The following is a 23,857-nucleotide window of genomic DNA, read 5'->3' as shown; positions in this document are numbered from 1 at the left end:
GATTGTGTTCAACATACCTTACTGTATTCAGGCAGGTTTTTGATTTGGCAAGTTGACAGTGGCCAGGGGAAGACTGGTGTCTGTACTTGAGGTAATAGACTGTGAACAGGAAAGGGAAAAAACAAAATAAAACCCCAGAACAAAAATAAAACATACATACATACACGAACGACATAAATTGGTCCTGGAAACCCCTGAAAACAAAACTTGCAAGTGTCCATTTCACAGCAGGGTATAAACATTCCCCTGCGAAGACTTCACCATCACAACTCTATCAAATTGCTGTGGCGGCTAAGGTCTCACTATGAAAATATACCTTGTCAATATTCTGCTAGAAAAATTGAGCAACTAGGATGTATCTTACTATACAAAAACGCACAGAAGAAAAACACAAAAAAGGGCAGGCAGAGATATTGTTGTCCTCCATTTATACATGGCAGGAATCAAACTGTAGGAGAGGTAATAGGGGCGATCGTGGCTCAAGAGTTGGGAATTCGCCTTGTAATCGGAAGGTTGCCGGTTCGAGCCCCAGCTTGGACAGTCTTGGTCCACTGCCCACTGGTGGTGGCGCCAGTGTCCGGCAGCCTCACCTCTGTCAGTGCGCCCCAGGGTGGCTGTGGCTACAATGTAGCTTGCCATCACCAGTGTGTGAATGTGTGTGTGAATGGGTGGATGACTGGTTGTGTAAAGCGCTTTGGGGTCCTTAGGGACTAGTAAAGCGCTATACAAATAAAACAATTTACCATTATCATTTAATAATAATAAAAGAATATGTGTTTGTATAAATTAAAACAGTATATACATATATGTGTACGTAGCAAACTAGTGAGCATGCCAACAGTGGCATTAGAACAATAGTATAAACAGGGGTATTGTAAAGGAAATCGAGAGAAAAACAGTGAAAAACAATGATGTTAGATTTACTCATACCATGCTGTCTTCTAGATATCAAACTAAAATGTCATGAGCCCTTCTACAGAAGTGGCAGGATCCAACTATGACCATGTTTTCAGATTAGGTCTCCAGAATGTTAGAACTCAGGGTTCAGTGTGAGGCGATGTAGCTCCGGGCGTTGCCTGGCAACGCCAGTCACTTCCTTTTCCCTTCGTCAGTCATAATGAACAGTTTGGCCGGGTAGTGAAGCTGAGGCTGGAGCCCAAGGTCGTAAAACTTCTTCATGACTCCGCGGTAAGCGGACTGTTGTTCCAGCACCTCAGGGCAGTAGTCCTCGACAATATGGATGGGGGTGTCCTTATATTTCAATTTACCCCATATTTCCCGAGCTTTGCACACAACGAGCTCACGGGTCTGGGAGCTATGGAAACAAACAACAACCGCTCGGGACTTTGCGTTGGGGCCTGGTCTTGCTACCAGCGCTCGGTGGGCTCGATCCAACTCCGGGGCCGTTTTCAAAATGTCCACTCCAAATATGTCCACAAGCATCTGAGAATAGAACACCGTTGGTCTGAGCCACTCAATATTTTCAGCGACCCCAAGAGGCGAATGTTGCGGCGGCTTCTGCTTTCAACGTTTCAACTTAGCCACCACGTCCTGGAGCTCCGCATTTGTAGCTGTGGCCGTAGTTTCCAAAGCCGTAATCCGTTGGTCACGGCTGTTGAGAATCACTCACTTTGTAGTGGGTAGTGAGAAAATTATTAAGTAGTTCTGATAAAAGTAGGAGCCCTGCGGAGAGAGACTATTCCGACATGCCATCAACCGGAAGTCGTATTCTAAATTGTTGACTCATTAAAGTAACCACTTCCGGCAGATACAACAACTAAATACAGCTTTCTACAATAGAAATCAAATATTCTTTAGAACTGTTGCAGAAGTTCCCATAAATGTGTGGCACTTGTAGGTTGCTTTGCTTTCAGTCTTCTGTCCAGTTCAACTCAAACCAGCTCGATGAGGTATAAGTCTGAAGACTGTGCTGGCCACTCCATGTTAGTTTTGGGTCACTATCTTTCTGTAGGTTAAACCCCTGACCAACCAGGCACATGCCAGAAGGTATTGCACGCTGCTGCAGAATGCTGTGGTAGCTGTTTTGGTTCAGGGTGCCTCTCACTCTGTGCAAGTCACCGACCCTGGATCCAGCAAAACAGCCCCAGACCATCACACTTCCTCCTCCATGTTTGACAGTTGATACCACACACTGGGGAATCATCCTTTCACCTACTTGATGGAGAACAAAGATCCTGCATGATAACCCAGAGAAGATTTCAAATTTTGATTCACCAGTCCAAAATACCTTCTTCCAGTCTTCAGTAGGCCAGTAGCAATGTTTCATGGCCCAGGCAAACCTCTGTGTCTTATTTTGACATCTTAGCAGTGGCTTTCTTGCTGCATCTCGCCCTGTCAAACCTGCAGCTCGAAGTATTCCCTTCCCAGTTGAAACTGAAACTCACTTACTACACCCACTTTCAAGCTGTGCTTGAAGCTGTTGTCCTGTGAGCCACCTATCAAGCAAGCTGTTAACTCTCAGAAACTTGTCCTCTGATTCAGTTGTGGCTTTGGGAAAAACTTTTCCTCCTTCTCTGGTGTGTTCCTCACCTGAGTGCGTGCTACTGTGCACAACCCGCGGGACTTCCACCCTCAAGAGACGAAAAAGGGGAACGAGTACCGGCGTCCAGGTGAAACGGAGAAGGTACCGGAGGCTAGCTACTTGGCTGTGGGGTGACTCAGAATCAGAATCAGAATCGTGTTTATTGGCCAAGTATATGTGCAGACACATACAAGGAATTTGGTTCCGGTAGATGGTGGTGGCTCTCAAGCACAGCAATGTAAATCACACACACACACACACACACACACACACACACACACACACACACACACACACACACACACACACATATATGTGTCTATATATACACATTACACATACATACACATACATACACAAAGCTGTGTAAACTAACTATAAATAACTAATCTAAACTTATATACATAAAATACAGAAATGAAATGAGGTGGAATGAATACTACAGAACATAGAACAATACTACACTCTCGGTGCCTGCGACCAGTTCCTCTCCTGTTGTTTGCTGGGGATGTTACGCCGTCGTCTGGGACCTGAGCCCCATGGCTCGAAAGCAGTTTGCTCGCTCTGTGGCCATCATCCATTCTCCGTTTTGCTGATGACAGCTATGTCTGCTCATCAATCAAGGTTTTTCCCAGCTCTGGAGTTGCCAGATCCACATGTGTGCACAGGTGTTTAATTCAAGTGCCGCTGTGGTCAGCTGTAGATTTCGCAAATAAACAGTCATCAGTTCGGTTTGCCCTGCTTAACTTGGACTTGCTGCTGTTTATCAGGACAGAGTCACATGCAGACTGATGACCTCTGGTGGTGGTCAGAGGGTCCGGTGGCGCCTGTGTCCGGCAGCCTCGCCTCTGTCAGTGCGCCCCAGGGCAGCTGTGGCTACAATGTAGCTTGCTATCGCCAGTGTATGAATGTGTGTGTGAATGGGTGAATGACTGAATGTAGTGTGAAGCGCTTTGGGGTCCTATGGACTAGAAAAGCGCTATACAAATGCAGGCCATTTACCATTTACCATTTTACCTCGGACGCCTTTTCTTCATTTGAGTCACAGATGATGAAGGTCGGTTCTCTGAAAACATGTTATTGTATTTTAATCTATCGACCGCCTGGACCTGCCGGGGTCTTTCTAACTGATTTAACGACCTTCTGACATCGATCATTAAACTGGAGAAGGTTGTAATATTGGGAGACTTCAACCTTCATATTGATGATGCATCCTGTAACACTGCTGCTGAGCTCATCGCTATCACTCAGTCTTTTAACTTTAAGCAGCATGTTTCTGGCCCCACACATACAAAGGGCCACACACTGGATCTTGTTTTCTCCCTGTGTTTAAATATACATGATGCATGTGTGGAGGATGTCCATATGAGTGGCCATAGTTGCATATTCTTTAATTTGTCATTTTACGTGGATCCTTCACCTCCTAAACTGATGATCCACAGGTGGATTATGAACCAGGATGCTGCTAGAAGGTTCTCTGCCATGTTTGACCCTCGCTGGCTCAAGATGACGTGGATTCACTTATTTTGTCTTTTAACAATCAATGTCAATCTATTTAAGATACAATGGCACCTCTGAAACAAAATGTTGTCCATTCCTCAAATTTCTTTCCCTGGAGAAATGAAAATATTCAAAATTTTAGGAGATATTGTCGCAAATTAGAACGTTAATGGAAGGCTTCCAAGCTTGAGGTACATAGGGTACATCTCAAGGAATCAATTTTCTCACTTAACGACATGATAAAAAAATGCCAGAACTGAATATTTTGCTGATTTAATGGCTTCAAAAAAGAACAATCCTCTGATACCTGGTCCTCTTTTACTCCTGTTACCTTACAGGACATCAGTGCTGTGCCTGGTCAGACTTCAAGCCACCTTGATATGCTTTCTCCATCATTTTTCATTAGTGTGTTTGACTCTATTGGCCTCTATATTCTGGAAATAATTAATACTTCTCTTTATACTGGCTCAATTTCCAGCTATTTTAAACAAGCTATTGTTGAACCAATATTAAAGAAACCAAATTTGGACCCATCTCTTCCAAGCAGCTACAGGCCAATATCAAAATTACCATTGGTGCCAAAGATCGTGGAAAAAACAGTTGCAGAACAACTTAACAACTTTTTGGAGAAGAACAATGTTCTGGACATTTTCCAGTCTGGTTTCCGCAAATTACATTCCACTGAAACTGCTTTACTTAAAGTGTCTAGTGACATTCTGATGGCAGCAGACTCTGGAGAGTACACTGTTCTGGTTATGTTGGATCCCACCTCTACTTTTGATACTGTCGATCACAGTATCATGATAAACAGGCTGAAGGACTTGTTGGGATTACTGGTGTTGTTTTAAAGTGGTTTATGTCGTATCTATCTGAGAGATCTTTATCATCTGTATGAATCATGTGTTGTCTGAAACATCAGTTCTGCCTTCTGGGATACCTCAAGGATACCGATTCTCTTTTTGTTGTATATACTCCCTCTAGGCCAAATTATCAGACGTTACAATAATATTTCTTATCATCTCTATGCTGATGACATTCAGTTATACTGTTCTTTCAAAACTTCTGAGTTTTATAAATTTTCCTGTTTAAATAATTGTCTGTCAGAAATCAAACAATGGTTAAAGGACCATTTCCTCCAGTTAAATGCAGATAAAACAGAAACCTTGACTACTGCACCTGAACACATGCTTTCAGCTTTTTAGACCCTTCATTTCAGTTGAGTCTCAGAAACCTAGGTGTTATATTTGACAGTTCAATTTCTCTTGAGAAACACTCTAAACAACTTGTCTGGAACTGTTTTTATCATCTAAGAAACATTTCTAAACTCAGACTACTGGTGTCAAAGCCAGAATTTGAGATGATTATTCATGCTTTTATCTCTTCTCGTTTGGATTATTGCAATGGTCTTTTTACTTGTCTCAACAAATCTGCTCTGGATAGCCTTCGAACTGTACAGAATGCCGCGGCAAGACTTTTAACTGGCACAAACAAGAGGTCACACATTACTCCAGTTTTGGCTTCCCTTCATTGACTGCCAGTAAATTTTAGGGTTCACTTTAAAATTTTAGTTGTAACTTTTAAAGCTCTGCACGGTGAAGCTCCCCAGTATATCTTTGACCTGGGGCCCGTTCTTCGTACCTCGCTAAGTAAGTTAGCTGGATTAGATTGTTGACGATTTCGCGTGATCTTGGATCGTTCGGTTCCCCGAAGCTCATCCGGGACTTGCTGCCATAGCAACAGAGCCGTAAGCGTAAACCTGCTCGGGAGCAGGTTTACTTTATGTAAACAGGATTAGATCGCGGCCACTCAGGTATGTCCGCTTCATTTATACGAAAGCAACAGCGATATTCCACCACTGTTTCACCATAAATAAATAACATCAATGTAAATAAAGATAATGCAGTACCTGATCCATTTATTGATTTCACACAGATACATACAGGTCATTTCCTAAAAAAGGGAAATGTACTATTAACATTCTATTACATGTATGTGATTATTACAGATGTAATTCATATTTCAGAGTAGTAATTGCAAATTACTTTGTGTAATCAAGATGAGAGACCACGGCTATAAAAGCGAAGGTGGATTTGGGAAGCCTGTCGCAGCCATGTCCTGTCCGTATACGCGAGCAACCCATTGCGGAAGGTGCAAGATTGATAAGGAGAGTCCTCAGAATCCAGCGTATATTGCGGGATAGACAGGATCCTTTAGCTCAGCGCGACAGTGTGCTCATAGAGAGATATCGATATTCCCGTGAGGGTATTATTCACTTAACCAACTTGTTGACGAGGGGGTGCAGGACCACCACCTGTCTTTTTTTTTTGCTCTGCCCTTTTCTTGGTTGCTGTTATGAACAAACAAACAGATTATTTCAGGGTCTCTTTTCAAGAGACGAAAAGCAATATAAGTGATAAATATTACCATTCTGTAGACAATTCTTATATTTCACTTTTACTTGTTCCCATGTTCTAGTGGGTCCTGTTGTGGCTCTAATGTGTAAGGGGATATAATATCCATTCATCCATCCATTCGCTTCCGCTTATCCTTTTTCAGGGTCGCGGGGGGCGCTGGAGCCTATCCCAGCTGTCATAGGCCAACACACAGGGACAAACAACCATTCACACTCACATTCACTCGCACATTCACACCTAATGGCAATTTGGATTTTCCGATTAACCTATCCCCACAAGCTGCATGTCTTTGGACGGTGGGAGGAAGCCGGAGTACCCGGAGGGAACCCACGCAAACACGGGGAGAACATGCAAACTCCACACAGAAAGACCCCGGCCTGTTGTTGGAATTGAACTCAGGACCTTCTTGCTGTGCGGCATGGGATATAATATAACATAATATAATATAATGTAATATAATATTGGATAATATAGTGTAATATAATAAATCTACCCTACCGCCTACTGGTGTTGGCCAGAGGGGCTGATGGCGCGATATGGCAGCCTGGCTTCTGTCAGTCTGCCCCAGGGCAGCTGTGGCTACACCTGTAGCTGCCTCCACCAGTGTGTGAATGTGAGAGTGACTGAATAGTGGCATTGTAAAGCGCTTTGGGTGCCTTGAAAAGCGCTATATTAATCCACTCCATTATTATTGTTATTATTAAATCACTTACGAGTTTAATTTGTCAGCAACTTTCTGCCAGCCCTCTCTCCTTGCTTTTGCAGCCTTTGCAGTGTTCCCTTGCGTTTTAATTAAACTCTGAAACTCCTGAAATCCCTCACTCAAGAGTTCTTGCTCTGCTGCCGAAAAATACCGAGCGCTCTCCTTCGACATTTTCGCCGACCAATCAGAGGGTTGCCGATCAATGTTTCTACTATCGATGCGTAGCCCCTTTTACGACACCCAGTGATCTCACATTACTTCATCCAGCTGTACTAATCATCAACAGCAGGTGTGTTCGGAGAACCGGATTAGCGAGCTCACGGTTAGCGCGATGATTTGGTCTTGGATGTGTCATTTGATCTTGGATGTAGTAAGCGACGTACGAAGAACGGGCCCCTGTTGAGAACCTCATGCTTCATCGCTTAGGTCGCCAGGTCAGAGGTTACTGGTGGTCCCATGTACTAGGTTTAAAACACGTGGGGATCAGGCTTATCAGGCACTGGCACCAAGGCTGTGGAACTCCCTGCTGTTGTCTTTACGCTGTCTTGACTCTACTGACTCCTTTAAAAAGCAGCTGAAGACATTTTTATACAAACAAGCTTTTAATGAATTTTTTCACTGTTTTATATTATTTTAGTTGTACTTCTGATTTTATTGTGAAGCACTTTGTGATTTTTATCTGTGAAATGTGCTACATAAATAAATGTTACTTACTTGCATTGTTAATTGCCCTTTCCTTGCCATTTTTGTAGCAACACACTACTCTGTACAATGCTTGTAAACTTGTACAATACTGTTCAACTGATGCTCACAAGGGTGTGTAAGTAATCCAGTAATCTAGAAAAGTTGGAACACCTGTAGGAATTACAGGGAGTGCAGAATTATTAGGCAAATGAGTATTTTGTCCACATCATCCTCTTCATGCATGTTGTCTTACTCCAAGCTGTATAGGCTCGAAAGCCTACTACCAATTAAGCATAATAGGTGATGTGCATCTCTGTAATGAGAAGGGGTGTGGTCTAATGACATCAACACCCTATATCAGGTGTGCATAATTATTAGGCAACGTCCTTTCCTTTGGCAAAATGGGTCAAAAGAAGGACTTGACAGGCTCAGAAAAGTCAAAAATAGTGAGATATCTTGCAAAGGGATGCAGCAGTCTCAAAATTGCAAAGCTTCTGAAGCGTGATCATCGAACAATCAAGCGTTTCATTCAAAATAGTCAACAGGGTCGCAAGAAGCGTGTGGAAAAACCAAGGCGCAAAATAACTGCCCATGAACTGGGAAAAGTCAAGCGTGCAGCTGCCAAGATGCCACTTGCCACCAGTTTGGCCATATTTCAGAGCTGCAACATCACTGGAGTGCCCAAAAGCACAAGGTGTGCAATACTCAGAGACATGGCCAAGGTAAGAAAGGCTGAAAGACGACCACCACTGAACAAGACACACAAGCTGAAACGTCAAGACCGTGGCTGGATTGGTAAAGGGCAGAGAGCTCCAGCCCGACTCAGATGCCAGCAATGTGGAGGTGGAGTACTGGTTTGGGCTGGTATCATCAAAGATGAGCTTGTGGGGCCTTTTCGGCTTGAGGATGGAGTCAAGCTCAACTCCCAGTCCTACTGCCAGTTTCTGGAAGACACCTTCTTCAAGCAGTGTTACAGGAAGAAGTCTGCATCCTTCAAGAAAAACATGATTTTCACGCAGGACAATGCTCCATCACACGTGTCCAAGTACTCCACAGCGTGGCTGGCAAGAAAGGGTATAACAGAAGAAAAACTAATGACATGGCCACCTTGTTTACCTGATCTGAACCCCATTGAGAACCTTTGCTCCATCATCAAATGTGAGATTTACAAGGAGGGAAAACAGTACACCTCTCTGAACAGTGTCTGGGAGGCTGTGGTTGCTGCTGCATGCAATGTTTATGGTGAACAGATCAAAACACTGACAGAATCCATGGATGGCAGGCTTTTGAGTGTCCTTGCAAAGAAAGGTGGCTATATTGGTCGCTGATTTGTTTTTGTTTTGTTTTTGAATGTCAGAAATGTGGTTGTTGTTCAATAATAAAAATTATAAAATAAAATTATTCCTCAAAAATACAACTTGCCTAATAATTCTGCACTCCCTGTATACTGCAACATGAGAATAGAGCAGCTGTGATAGAATACAGCATGAATCAATGGTACAGAAGTGGGGGAAGCAAGAAGAATGAGTTGAATAAAGTTTGACTTATCTGACTGCTTTGTTTCTGTTAATGTGCCTTATAATCCCGTGCACCTTATGGTCCAAAAAATACCTATTTGACTTATTATTAGGCACGCTGCAGTTTAATGTTAGTGGATATTATACATAGTTATGCTCAGGATATGTCAGCCCATTTCCATTGGAAATGCCTTTTGGTTAAACTTTCAGCAAGGAATTTGCATTTGCATTGTTATATTTTTATATAGCTTTAATGCACATAAAAACAGCTGCTTGTTTAAGTAAAAATAAATTGATGGGTTTTTTTGCGCTAGTAAAGTTATGGAGTTATATTTTATGTTTGTTAACCTATTATAATATATTATAATTCAATTATATCGTCAGTTATATTGTTATCGCAACTTTTCAAATATATATTGTGATAAATATTTTTGGCCATATTGCTCTGCTCTAATACCTGGGATAGGTTCCAATCCCCTCCACAACCCTAATAATAATAAGCCCATGATGGATGAATGCTTTAGTAAACAATTCTGCTAGTCTGTTGCAAATATTGTTATGGACTTGATTATTTTCATAGGCAGGTTTTTTTTTAAATTGCACATGAGCCAGTGGCTACCATCTTTGATCAGCGTACAAAAGTGTTTTTGTTAATTAAGACATTATGTCATAAGAAAAGTCTTATTAACATGTTTACCTGACACTTAAGTATTAATAGAGGAGACTGCTGTCTTACACATTTTTCATCTTCATTCAGAGCCCTCGTGTCCTATGGATGGAGGCATTGTGAGTCTTGATGTGAGCAGTTCTATTAGAATAAAAATGTCTCTTCATAGGATCAGTGACTCTAAACAATTTTTGATTGATTGATTGAATGAGAGTTCTGTAGCAGCTCAGCCACAAGTCACACTAAGCTTATAAGATGTTCTGCTGTGACCAATTGAAGTTTACTTTTAGAAGTGGTGTTTGTTGTTTGGGCTGCCCCTCCTCCCTGCTGTACTCCACTCTGCATACCAAAAATCCACCATTGCTATTCTACATGTCAAGGTTTCAGATTCATGCACACTCTGTAATGTCTTGAAGTTGATTTGAGTCCAGCTGGCAAACTGAAGTAACCGGACACAGTTTAAAAAGGGATACACTTGTGTATTTCAAGATCCCACAGTTCACACTGCATGTCTATCCATCCATCCATCCATCCATCCATCCATCCATCCATCTTCTTCCGCTTTATCCAGGGTCGGGTCACAGGGGCAGCAGCCTAAGCAGAGAAGCCCAGACCTCCCTCTCCCCAGCCACCTCCTCCAGCTTATCCGGGGGGAACACCAAGGCGTTCCCAGGCCAGCCAAGAGATATAATCTCTCCAGCGTGTCCTGGGTCTGCCCTGGGGCCTCCTCCCGGTGAGACATGCCAGGAACACCTCACCCAGGAGGCATCCTTGTCAGATCCCCGAACCACCTCAGCTGGCTCCTTTCGATTTGTGGAGGAGCAGCGGCTCTACTCTGAACCCCTCCCGGATAGCTGAACTTCTCACCCTATCTCTAAGGGAGAGGCCAGCCACCCTTCGAAGGAAGCTCATTTCCGCCGCTTGTATCCGTGATATCGTTCTTTCGGTCACTACCCACAGCTCGCGGCCATAGGTGAGGGTAGGGACATAGATCAACCGGTAAATTGAGAGCTTTGCTTTTACACTCAGCTCCCTCTTCACCGCATACTGCAGCCGCAGCACCAATCCGTCTGTCGATCTCCGGCTCCCTTCTCCCATCACTCGCGAACAAGACCCCGACATACTTGAACTCCTCCACTTGGGGCAGGAACTCATCCCCGACCCGTAGTGGGCACTCCACCCTTTTCCGGCTGAGAACCATGGCCTCAGATTTGGAGGTGCTGATCCTCATTCCCGCTGCTTCACACTCAGCTGCGAACCGTTCCAGTGTGAGCTGGAGGCCATCACCCGATGAAGCCAACAGAACCACATCATCCGCAAAAAGCAGAGATGAGATTCTGAGGCCACCGAAGTGAAAGCCCTCCGCCACTTGGCTGCGCCTAGAAATCCTGTCCATAAAAATTATGAACAGAATCGGTGACAAAAGGCAGCCCTGGCGGAGCCCATCACCCACCGGGAATGAGTCCGACTTATTGCCGGCAATGCGAATCAAGCTCTTGCAATGGTTGTACAGGGATCGAATGGCCCGTAGCAATGGGCCAGACACCCCATACTCCCGCAGCACCTCCCACAGGACACCCCGAGGGACATGATCGAATGCCTTCTCCAAGTCCACAAAACACATGTAGACTGGTTGGGCAAACTCCCATGCACCCTCAAGTATCCTCGAGAGGATAAAGAGCTGGTCCAGTGTTCCGCGACCAGGACGAAAACCGGATTGTTCCTCCTGTATCTGAGGTTCTACTAGCGGACGAACTCTCCTTTCCAGCACCCTGGCATAGACTTTCCCAGGGAGGCTGAGGAGTGTGATCCCCCTGTAGTTGGAACACACCCTCCGGTCCCCCTTCTTAAAGCTGGGGACCACCACCCCGGTCTGCCAGTCCAGGGATACTTCCACTGATCTCCACGCAACATTGTAGAGGCGTGTCAACCAGGACAGCCCTACAACGTCCAGAGCCTTCAGGAACCCGGGGCGGACCTCATCCACACCAGGGGCTCTGCCACCAAGGAGTTGTTTAACTGCCTCAGTGACCTCACCCCCCGGAAATTGGCATTCCCTGCACACCCTCACTACGCGTTTAGGTGCACCGGGTCTGTCAGGTGTCCTACCCCGCCACCTGATCCAATTCACCACCAGGTGGTGATCAGTTGACAGCTCAGCCCTTCTCTTTGTCTGAGTGTCCAGAACTTCTGGTCGCAGGTCTGGTGATACAATTACAAAATCGATCATCGGGCACCCTCCCCAGGCAGGGTAAACTGTTCCTTCCATGTTTTTCTCATAAGGGTCTTCTGAATTGCTCTTTGTCTGGTCCCTCACCCAGGACCAATTTGCTATGGGAGACCCTACCAGGGGGCAAAAGCCCCCAGACAACATAGCCCCTGGGATCCCTGGGACACGCAAACCCCTCCACCACGATAAGGTAGCAATTCACTGAAGTAACTGGACACAGTTTAATTCATCGTATTTCAAGATCCCACAGTTCACACTTCATGTCAGGTTAAAAGAAGTCTGTAGATGTCTGTGATCACACTGTATTGCGACATAAATCAGTACAAGGGTATGACACCTTTTCTAAAGCTTTGTGTGCCCCAGAAGCACAATACAAGCCATAATTGTGAATTGGAAGAAGGGAACATATGCACTTTTCATAAATTTCCAGTTAAATAACTAGACAACATGGGTTTTGGTCAGTGAGTTTAAAGAACATCCCACTGCTAAATTATACCAGCTTTTTTTGTGATGGTACCATACCAAAACAAGGCTATAAACTATACAGCTTAATGTTATTGTTGAATCCATGCTGTTATTGTGTGTAGGATCCTGGCCACTGTGGGGGCTGACTTTGATCTGAGAACATTGAGGGCGGTGAGAGTGCTGCGACCACTCAAACTTGTCTCTGGGATTCCAAGTAAGTCCACTTCACATTTTAATACATGTGCTGTCTGTGCTAATGGTCATGATGTGGTTAGCATGTTACAGCATTATAATAGGTTAACAAACAAACAACTACTATACTGCAAAAACATCTGTTCTGAAGATAAATTGCAAAATTTCACAGCTTTTTAATTTTAGTGGTGTATACCTTAAGCCAGTGTACTATACAGTGTATAGGAGTACTGCGCTACAGTGTATATGAGCATTTCTATACAGTATATTGAAGTACATCCATACAGTTTATAGGAGTGCACTTTTAGTGCCAAGAGCCGCACTCAAGAAAAACATCTGGCGTAAAAATAGGAGGGGGTCCACTTTCCCTCTTGGGGGAATACTCCCATAGGTTTTAAATCTGGGACTCTCCACCATTTGACCCTAGAACTTATGAATCTTCTCGGATGACAGGTGAAACGTCTTCCTTAGATTAACAAGTAAATATTTTTCCTTAGCACTACAGTTCCTCTGCATCTTTTGGACAGAGGCAAAATGACAAGGAGACTTGGTTGTAAAAGAAAAATTCAAAGGATATTGTAAATATCTAAGGAGCTTGGAAAGAAAAATGACTGGAGTTCTTTATGTTTCTCAAAGACTTTTCAATAGCAATCACGTGATCAACAGTGGGTCCACGACCCTCTTAAGGGACAACTTCCACTAGGGCTTGAATACCTGCGACTCTTCATCATTTGGTCTTAGAACTGAAGAAGCTTATCGGGTGAGAGGTGAAACGTCTTCAAGAAACTTAAAGAAGTCCAGTCACTTTTCTTTCCATGCTCCTTAGATTATCATGACTGAATGACTGAGAACATACACAGAATTACTGCAAATATATTTTGATAGCATTATGGTATGCTTGTATGTTACATTACATATGCAATCAATCATGGCTATGGCTAATCTTACTTCTCTTGCTTTGCCTCAGGTCTTCAGGTGGTTTTAAAGTCCATCATGAAAGCTATGGTACCACTGTTGCAGATTGGCCTGCTGCTCTTCTTTGCCATCCTCATGTTTGCCATCATCGGACTTGACTTCTACATGGGGAAATTTCATCGCACCTGTTTCCGGATTAACACAAGTGAGCAAATGTTATAGAACCTTAACCATTCCTATGTGTTTTTTAATGAAGATAAGGGGTTGAGTGACACATTTTGAATTCCCCCCATATAAACAAAAATATGATTGTAATAGAAATTATGCAGTGAAGCAAGCTCCAACAGGAGAACGAACAATTAATTGTAAAATATGTTCCCTGTGATGTGTGTGATATTCTTTTATATCATCAGTCAGACTTTCTCTTACATAAATTTAAAGAATAAAATCCAAATAATCACATTGTCCATCAGAATCTGTGAGCTGTCGGCTTTCAACCCCGACTGCATGTCTGTGTACGTGCTGCCGGGTGAGAAAGCCAACATCTCACTGATTCTGATGTGTTTGTCCGTGCTTTGTGTTTATGTCTTTTTGCGGAATCCGTTTACCTGCTCTCGTTTGCTGTTTTAGCTGTTTGGTGGTTGTTGAAATTGTTTTGTGAGGTTTAGCCTGAGATTCTGGCGTTTCTGGTAAAACACATTTATATTTAAAAATTGATTCAGGATTTTAATGAATCGATATTGCTTTATTAAAGCTAAAATCGATTTTAATCAATAAATTGATTATTGAAACCCACCCCCTATATTTAAACCTTTTGTTTTCTTCTCCCCAGCCTCACAATCTCCCTCATACCCAGCTGTGTGGTCCCCTGTGTGCCTCTTCGTTTAGAGTTATTCATGTCCCAGTATATTCTTTTCCTTGTGTCAGCAATAAAGCAGTTTTGGAGTTACTTTCCACGTCTTGGAGTCTGCATTTGGGTCCACATCCTGCATGCCACACAGCGCACTGTGACAATTTCTAAAAAAATACCTTAGTCTGTCAATGTGTGTCTTTGTGGTTACAGGTGAGCAGACTGCAGATTTCCCCTGTGGCTATGAAGCTCCAGCAAGGACCTGTGCCAACGGCACTGTCTGTAGGGAGTATTGGATTGGACCCAATTTTGGCATTACCAATTTTGACAACATCCTCTTCGCTGTTCTCACCGTTTTCCAGTGTATTACAATGGAGGGATGGGTGGATATCCTCTACAATGTGAGTCCAGTTGTGGGGACATAAAAAAAGATCTTTGGCCATATATTTTGTTGGTTTACCTCAGGGCAGCAGTATCATAATTTTATTGTGTTAAAAAACATATGTACATGTGTATACAATACAGGGTATTATATCAGCGTCAGAATAGGCATTCACTGATTACTAGACAGCACTAAAAAAAAAGCCCACAATAAGTGTTACTTGAGAAAAAATGTTCCCATGCAATCTGGGGCTATAATTATATTTCACATAATTCTTACACGATAAAACACAGTGAGCTATGTTTTGTTTGGCAAACACTAAAAAAGCATCACATGCAGTATGATATATAGGTATAGAAATTGATAAGAATTTAGTGATTCCGATTCCATTATCGATATCATGTACTGACTGATTCCGTATCAATTTTCTTGTCGATTCTCATTGGGTTCTGATTGGCTCCACTTTGAGAGTCACCAGTTTATTTAGAAGTAAAACATGAATATATCTAAAGTAATGTGACTTTGGTAGATCATGTTTTTCACAAAGGAATTTAAATGACAAAACCATCTTTATTAAAGAGATCGCTAAAATAAATCAGTCCTTTTTTATTCCAATCCATAAATGTCTGGGATGGCACAAAAAGATGATTAGATGTTACTGGAGAGAAATTAAATATCCAAATTAAAGTACTTTCCAAATTGGCGCCAAATCTTTATAAAATTTTGGACCACCAGGCACACCAATATTTAGCTGAAGAGGGGCAGTCAAAATTGAAATAGGTGAACTGTTGTTTTTGGTTCCATATTTACCCAGACAGGTCCCTCTTTATCTGCAAACCTGGTAATCCATTATGTTAACTTAAAAATATAAACTGCCCAACAATAGAATACACAATTAGGCAAACCTAATCCTCTCCAAACATGACTTCTTTATTCGTGCAGGTTTTTTATTCCATGTAAATAAAAGAAATATTGCAATCTAACTGGAAGAAAAATAGGAATCATTTTAAATAAATACAGAAACCTGGGCATTATAGTCATTTTTACTGTGTTTATCCATCCTGCTAAGGACAATAGCAATTTTGACCACCTATCTAGGTCATTTTTGGTTCCTCCTAAGTAGGGCAGGACAATATGCCCAAAAATATTTATCACGATATATATTTGATAATTTGCGATAATGATATAACTGACTATATAATTGACGCGAGACAATATACTTTACAACTCCACAACTTTATTAGTGCAAAAAAACTTCATCAATGTATTTTCACTTAAAGAAGCAGCTGTTTTTTATGTGCCTTAAAGCTATATAAAAATGTAACAGTGAAAATGCAAATTCCTTGCTGACAGTTTAACCAAAAGGCATCTCCAGTGGAAATGGGCTGACATATCCTGAGCATAACCATGTATAATATCAACAATACTTAAAAGAGGTTATACACACACAAAGCTGTAATATTATGTTGAAGCACAATACGTATTACTCCGCGAAGCTCCCAACTACGGTAGACGTAATGCTTTGACAATCCATCAAGCGGTGCGGCTTTGTAGCTTAGCAGGGTCGTACGAAAACATTTTTTGACAGATTTTTGAGTGCCGTGTACCAGATAAAATCGGTTCTGTAATAGCGCTAATAACAACGGCCAGCTTGCATGCTCTACCAAAAAATGTGCTTTGATGTGTATCTGACGGATGAAAGCCAAACCAGTTCCATACCACTGAAGTTGCACCATTTTTACAAACCAATTCTGGTTCATCTGTTTCATTCAACAATCTGCTTTCCCCCTTCTCATTCTCTGTCGCCGCCATGCTTTTTCCGCCATGTGCGTATGAAAACAAAGTCTTTTACCTAGTCTTTTACATATTCTATTGCGATATTTCATTTTCTTATCATTGCCTAACATTATACCGGTATTACCGTGAACTGTATGATATGGCCCAGCCTTACTCCTACAATAGACTTGTAATTGTATGGATGCATAGAGATGATTGAACCAGTTATTTCTAATCCCTGGGAGGTAAATTTATCCTTTTTCAATTTTAAAGGGCAAATTTCTATAGTTGATTTACCTTGCTAAATTATTTATTTTGAAACAGATAAAGAAGTAGGACATGCCACTAATTGGATCTAATATTAGCAGAAGTAGATCATCTGTATAAAGCAGAATTTTGTGGTTTACCTTGACCCTGGACAGTAGTCTTAATCCTACTGTCTGATCTAATAGCGATTGCCAATGGCTTGATTACAAACAGATAAGGAGCACGGCAACAGCCTTGCATTGTACTGATGCAGCCATAGGTACTGAGTATAAAACTGTAATCCAGCTATCAAATTTTGGCCCCAATCTAAAATGTTTTAGAAGTATAAATACGTAAGTCCATACTATTTTGTGAATGCCTTTTCAGCATCAACACTTAGAACAACTTCAGACTGTGTTGCTGAGTGAGGGGAGGAACTGAACTACACTGAACAGGGTCCTTATCTTTTTTAAGTATGACTGAGATTATGGCCTGAATAAGTGTTTTTGACTACTTTCCGTTTTCCAGGGATTCATTATACACCGTAAAAAAAAAAAATCCTAAAAAAACCAGTAATTTCTGGGAAGTGGGGCGCTAAAATAATACCAGAAAATAACAGAAAATAACTTTTTCATGAAAATACGGTTATTTCCAATAATTACAATACAGTTTGTTGCCCTAATTTTACATGCGATTTTGCCCCTTTTCAAGTGCTTTTAAACATTAAATTAGGAACATTTTAATGTGGTTAAACAATGAACTTACCTATAAACAAGGTCAATGAATGCGGCAATATGAATAATAATACTTAAATGTACAGAAATATACAGTTAACAGTTGGTTTAAATAATAATGGATTGCATTCATATAGCGCTTTTTGAGACCCTCAAAGCGCTTTACAATTCCACTTTATAATTCCCCTCTGACCATCACCAGTAGGTGGTAGGTGAAGTGTCTTGCCCAAGGAGACAACGACCGCGAGTGTCCGAGCCGGGGCTTGAACTGGCAACCTTCTGATTACAAGGCAAACTGCCAACTCTTGAGCCACAATCACCCTAAATAACAAGAATAATAATAATTATTTGATGTAAAAAAAAGTTTATAAGAATCATTTTATATATTTTTCTCCATAGCATTACATTTGAATTTAACAGTTCAATCTTTCAAATAATGGAATAATGAAATTATGATACATTTGTGAATGTATTTTAACAAACTAAATATGCATATGTACAGACAAATACATTTTAAAAACAAGAAAATTATGTTCACAGTCTATTTATGTAAATTTAATGATATTCCAGAAGAACAGTACAGAACTGTAAAATACACAGTAAAATACTTTTATATTACAATTGTTTTTACAGTGTAAACTGATTTCAAAACAGGTGCGAGCTTTAAGGGTATTCCCTGTAAAACTCGATGGGAAATCATTATGTGCCTGGTGCACTGTCTGTTCGAGATAGCTTAATAGGATTACTTATTTCCTCAAGTGACAGTGGCTGCTTTAAGGATGACTGAGCCTCTAGAGAGATTTTTGAATATCCAGAGAGTTGAGAAATAGGTCTGTTTCTGATGCATTACCCTATACTTCTGATTGGTATAGGTTAGAATAATATTGTTTAAACCAATCATTAATGTCGTGATAGTTGTATGATATTAAGCCAGGATCCATTTCACTTCCTGTAATCATTTGCCCGGCTGACTTTTTTTTTAAAACCGAAGAACAAGAAGCCTACCTGCTTTATCTCCATGTTCACAATAAATCTGTCTGGATTTTAGTATATATTTTTTTCACCTTCTCCATCATAAGAATATTTCGTTCCATTTGTAGTAATAATTTTTCGTTGAACAGATCTGGTGTGGGTGAACCTCATGTCACCTATGGACATCTCCCATGTTCCTCACCAGCGTTTTAACATCCTCAGAGTGTACTTTATTCTTATATGCTACATAACTGATAATTTGCTCCTAATGTAAACCTTCATAGACTCCCACAGAATGTCCCTCGGCAGCTCCTTGATTTCATTAGTTTTCAAGATGAAATGTTTTGAATTATTTACATAGAAGTAGCTGAGGTTCCACGTTATCTGTAAAAATAAAATGGAATAAGTGGAAGTAGTTCCACGTGTGTGTGTGTGTGTGTGTGTGTGTGTGTGTGTGTGTGTGTGTGTGTGTGTGTGTGTGTGTGTGTGTGTGTGTGTGTGTGTGTGTGTGTGTGTGTGTGAGTGTGTGTGTCATTATTCATTGCAGGTTGGATATTGAATAAGTTACTGCTACTAATATAATACAAATACCTTTATTGATGGATAATGTATCTATCAACTTTAAACTGAAAAAGATTAGATTTGTCACGGCGAGTTGAGTGAGCCGTGTGGAAGAAAGAAAAGGAGGATCCAAATGCAGGCACTTGTAAAGGTGTGAGGGTGGTTTATTAAACACAAAATAAAAATAGGCAAACGGCAAAAGGAACAGAAGGCTATCTAAACTGAAAACAACTAAACTAGTGAACACAAACCAGGACATGAACATGAAGGAGGATACACAGCGGAGAATGACGACGGATGACAGCAGGGATAACACACAGAAGGAGCACGGTGGATACACAGACGGACCAGCAACTACAATAACAGAGGACGCGACTTAAATACACACAGAGAAACACAGGGAGATTACACACAGGTGGTGGAGTAATTAACGGGATGAGACAAGAGGTAAAACTAAACACATTCACAAGAGACGCAGACCTTCACAATAAAACAGGAAACAAGACCTCACTACACAAAGACGCCGACTTGACACTGAGAGACAGACTGAATATAACACATGGAACCTAAATGCTAAACATGAGACACAAATCCTGAAACACAAATAAACAGAAACATGGAACTCTAACAATAACAATCATCGTAGCCTCAGAGAACAAAACAATCATTCAAAAATAAACCAAAACATAATAATGGATTGGATTTATATAGCGCTTTTCAAGGCACCCAAAGCGCTTTACAATACCACTATTCATTCACTCTCACATTCATACACTGGTGGAGGCAAGCTACAGTTGTAGCCACAGCTGCCCTGGGGCAGACTGACAGAAGCGAGGCTGCCATATCGCGCCATCGGCCCCTCTGGCCAACACCAGTAGGCAAGTAGGGTAAAGTGTCTTGCCCAAGGACACAACGACCAGGACAGAGAGCCCAGGGATCGAACCGGCGACCTTCCGGTTACAGATGCGATTCCCAACCCCCTGAGCCACGGTCGCCCCATAAGAACACAAAACGCAGGGTCGAAACTGACCCAGAACCGTGGCAAGATTGGTGTATGGCTGTAGTCACTGTGATTGTCTGCTTTCTGTATTAAAGTGGACCAACTGTATGGCTGACGGGCCACATGTAGGTCTTTGGTTCTCTCTGAACAACTTGCATGTAAGTAATTAAGTATACATCTTAGAGTTTGTTGCAGTTTAGCCACTAAACAGTCCCCATCAGAAAAGGGTCTTTTTTGTATTTTTTGGAGGGAACTCACAGTACTTGCAGTATGCCGCCAGCTGCTTAGACCTCTTCTCTCCAGCCCCGGTGCCTACTGAAATAGGGAAGGCATGATTAGATGATGTTCACCTCCTCTGACAGCAGCCTCCCACTGACACCACACCTTGAATCCACTGCTCCACCACTCCTCTGCAACTAAGCCACACCCCATCAGAGCTATCCCCCCAAAATGTGAGCTCACATTAAAAAACAAATTGAAAAAAATAACAAAATGAAATGTGAAAAAGTTTACCCAACAGCAACTGAAGTAATTGTTTTCTAGATTATATTATCAGTTGTGGAAAATTATGACCTCTTGTTCTATAGAATCTTTCTTCAGTTCTTTGAATGTTGCGAGTATTTGGTGATACAAAACAATGTAACAGCATTTCAATCTGGTTAAGGGAATGAATTGCAACACCTTGATTATTTTCTTTTCTAGCAATTGTGTTATAGGTTTGCTGGTGTCCTTGGGATCTTTAATCTCTTGCTTGACTCAATTTTTCCCAAATATCCTCACATTTGAATAGCTTGGTATACAGAAGATGCAAGCAGTGCTAGCCAATAGATTCTCCTTCAAAGAAAAAGTTTAGCCTTTCTTCTTAGTTATAAACTTCTACACCTCATAATTGTAGTTCATTGAAGAAAGAGTCAGGACAAAAAGTCACTTGTTAAGAAAAAAAAATACTAAAACGGTTTAATTACTAATGTAGTTTCTAACAGGGAAAGGGAGTGATTCTGGACATGCGCATTTAAAAAAAAAACAATTTCGTTTTTAAATGTGGAAAAGGCCTAAGACTGTGATCCTATACACCACGGGTGTCAAGCTCCAGTCCTCAAGGGCCAGTGTCCTTACTTCTGGTTTTATGTATTTGTCATTTATTTGTCATTTTCGTATTTTCTACTGAGTAGGGTGTTTTCTTCAGTATACTTGCACAGGCAAGTAATTCTATCCATTTGACAAGTAATTCAAAACTAGAAGTCCTCTGAGATGACCGCGACGGCACACTGCCCCTTTGTTTACAGTCGAGATCAGCTACTGGGACTTCGGCAGTTTAGCCACACTGGCGTCCCCACTGGCGTCCCCGCTGGCGTCCCCGCTGGCGTCCCCGCAGTGATCAAAAGGATTTACCATGGCTGCAGAGCCGAGAAGGAACGACAACTGAAGAGAAAAAGATTTCGTCCTGCTCTCCCATCAGTAGTGACTGGTAACGTCAGACCGATTGCTAAATAAAATGGACAAGCTCGTGACGCTAACGAGGACGAAGAAACTTTTCTGAGAATGCAGTGTTGTGTTTTTCACAGAGACATGGCTGCTAACACGCTGCAGGCTTATGACATCATCAGCTCTGCGACAGCAGACCTTCTGAATCGAAGCCCCTCCGTGTTTGTGGCTGTAATGGGCAATTTCAACCACACTAACCTCTCCACTTTTTTACCTACATTCAAGTATTATGTGGACTGCAAAATCAAACACTAGACCTGTTTTATACCAATGCTACTGAGGCATTCACCTCCATCCCTCTCCCTCCTCTAGGCAGGCCTTATCACAACCTTGTCTACCTCCAGCCCCTTTACAAACCTGCCATTTAGAGACAACCTCCAGCCATAAAAACTGTTAGACTTTTTAGGGATGCTTTGAGTCAACAGACTGGGATTTTCTTTATGACTTTCATGGGGACAATATAGCTAATCTCACAGGCTGTGTTACAGATTATATTAATTTCTGTGTAGACAAGGTGGTCCCCAAAAAAACCATTTGCTGCTTCTCCAACAATAATCCCTGGGTAACCAAAGACATCAAAGCTACACTAAACAAGAAAAAGAGAGCTGTTAGAAACGGGGACAAAGAACAGTTGAACCTGGTGCAGAAGGAGCTGAAAGCCAAGAGTGCTGAGGGAAAGGAGTCCTACAGAAGGAAGCTGGAAAGCAAACTCCAAGAAAACAACACCAGGGAGGTGTGGAATGGAATGCGGGCCATTACTGGCCAGAGACAAAAGACAGGTGTGGGAATGGAGGGGGACGTTGAATGCACATTCAACAACAACCTAAGTCTGCACTTCAATAGGTTTGATTGCCCTGCGTCTCCTGTCTCCACTCCTAGCTCTTCCCATATTTTCCTCCCCCCTCTCCTCCCCCCTCAGCCTGTCTCACTCTGTCCCTTTCAGCAGATGACATCAAAAGAGAACTGGGCAGACTCCAGTCCAGTAAAGCTGCAGGCCCTGATGGTGTCAGTCCCAAGGTGCTGTGCGTGGAGTTCTACATCGGATCTTCAACATGAGTCTGAACCTGCAGAGGTTTCCATCACTCTGGAAGACATCCTGCCTGGTCCCTGTCCCCAAAAAGATCAATCTGTCGACCCTCAGTGACTGCAGGCCAGTGGCTCAGACTTCACATGTTATGAAGATGCTGGAGAGACTCATCCTGCGTCCGCTGGTGCAGCCTTGGCTGGACCCCTGCATTTTGCTTATCGACCCCGTATCGGTGTGGAAGATGCCATCATCTACCTGCTGGACCATGCTTATTCTCATCTGGACATTGTTGGGAGCACTGTGAGGGTCATGTTCTTTGACTTCTCTAGTGCTTTTAACACAATCAGACCATCACTGCTGGGGAATTCGCTCACAGAAATGCAGGTGGATGCCCCACTGGTAGCTTGGATCACAGACTATTTAACAAGTCTGTTAAATAGGGTGAAGAGCTGCTGGTCGGATAACATCCTGAGCAGCATGGGGGTGCCAGAGGGGAAGGTCCTGTCACCCTTCCTTTTCACCCTCTACACATCTGACTTCAGGTACAAGTCTCAGTCATGTCATCTGCAGAAATTCTCGGATGACTCTGGGCTGTATCAGGGACGTACAGCAGGAGGAATACAGTAATGTGGCGGACAGGTTTGTTGAGTGGTGTGAGCTATCTACAAACTATCTACAACATAACATCATAAAAACAAAGGAACTGATCATGGACTTTAGGAAGCCTGCTCCTCCTCCTACCCCTGTTCCCCATCAAAGGGGCTGAGGTCGTGGAAGACTACCGGTACCTGGGGATACACATTGACTGTAAACTGGACTGGTCCAAGAACACTGAATCGGCTGAGTCGGCTTTTCCTACTGAAGCGCCTCAGGTCCTTTAATGTCTGTAGGAAAATGACCATGTTCAATCACTCTGTGGTTGAGAGTGCTGTGTTCTTTGCGGCTGTGTGCTGAGGCAGTGGGGTGAAGACAGCTGATGCCAACAAGCTGGTTAA

General features: G+C 42.3%; 1 protein-coding gene across 1 annotated transcript in view; it reads left to right on the top strand.

Annotated features, from left to right (window-relative positions):
- The window catches only part of LOC113033089 (voltage-dependent N-type calcium channel subunit alpha-1B-like), a 326,109-nt gene that overhangs the window by 38,592 nt on the left and 263,660 nt on the right, over positions 1-23,857 (top strand). Inside the window, exons 4-6 of the mRNA XM_080308904.1 lie at positions 12,845-12,936; positions 13,882-14,034; positions 14,893-15,080. Of these exons, the coding sequence (XP_080165030.1) occupies positions 12,845-12,936; positions 13,882-14,034; positions 14,893-15,080 (433 nt within the window). The remainder of the gene's footprint in view (positions 1-12,844; positions 12,937-13,881; positions 14,035-14,892; positions 15,081-23,857) is intronic.

The sequence above is a fragment of the Astatotilapia calliptera genome, chromosome 12 (assembly GCF_964374335.1).
Source record: "Astatotilapia calliptera chromosome 12, fAstCal68.1, whole genome shotgun sequence".
Classification (NCBI taxonomy): Eukaryota; Metazoa; Chordata; class Actinopteri; order Cichliformes; family Cichlidae; genus Astatotilapia; species Astatotilapia calliptera.
The sequence above is the reverse complement of the archived record's forward strand: the minus strand, read 5'-3'. Positions and strand labels throughout refer to the sequence as shown.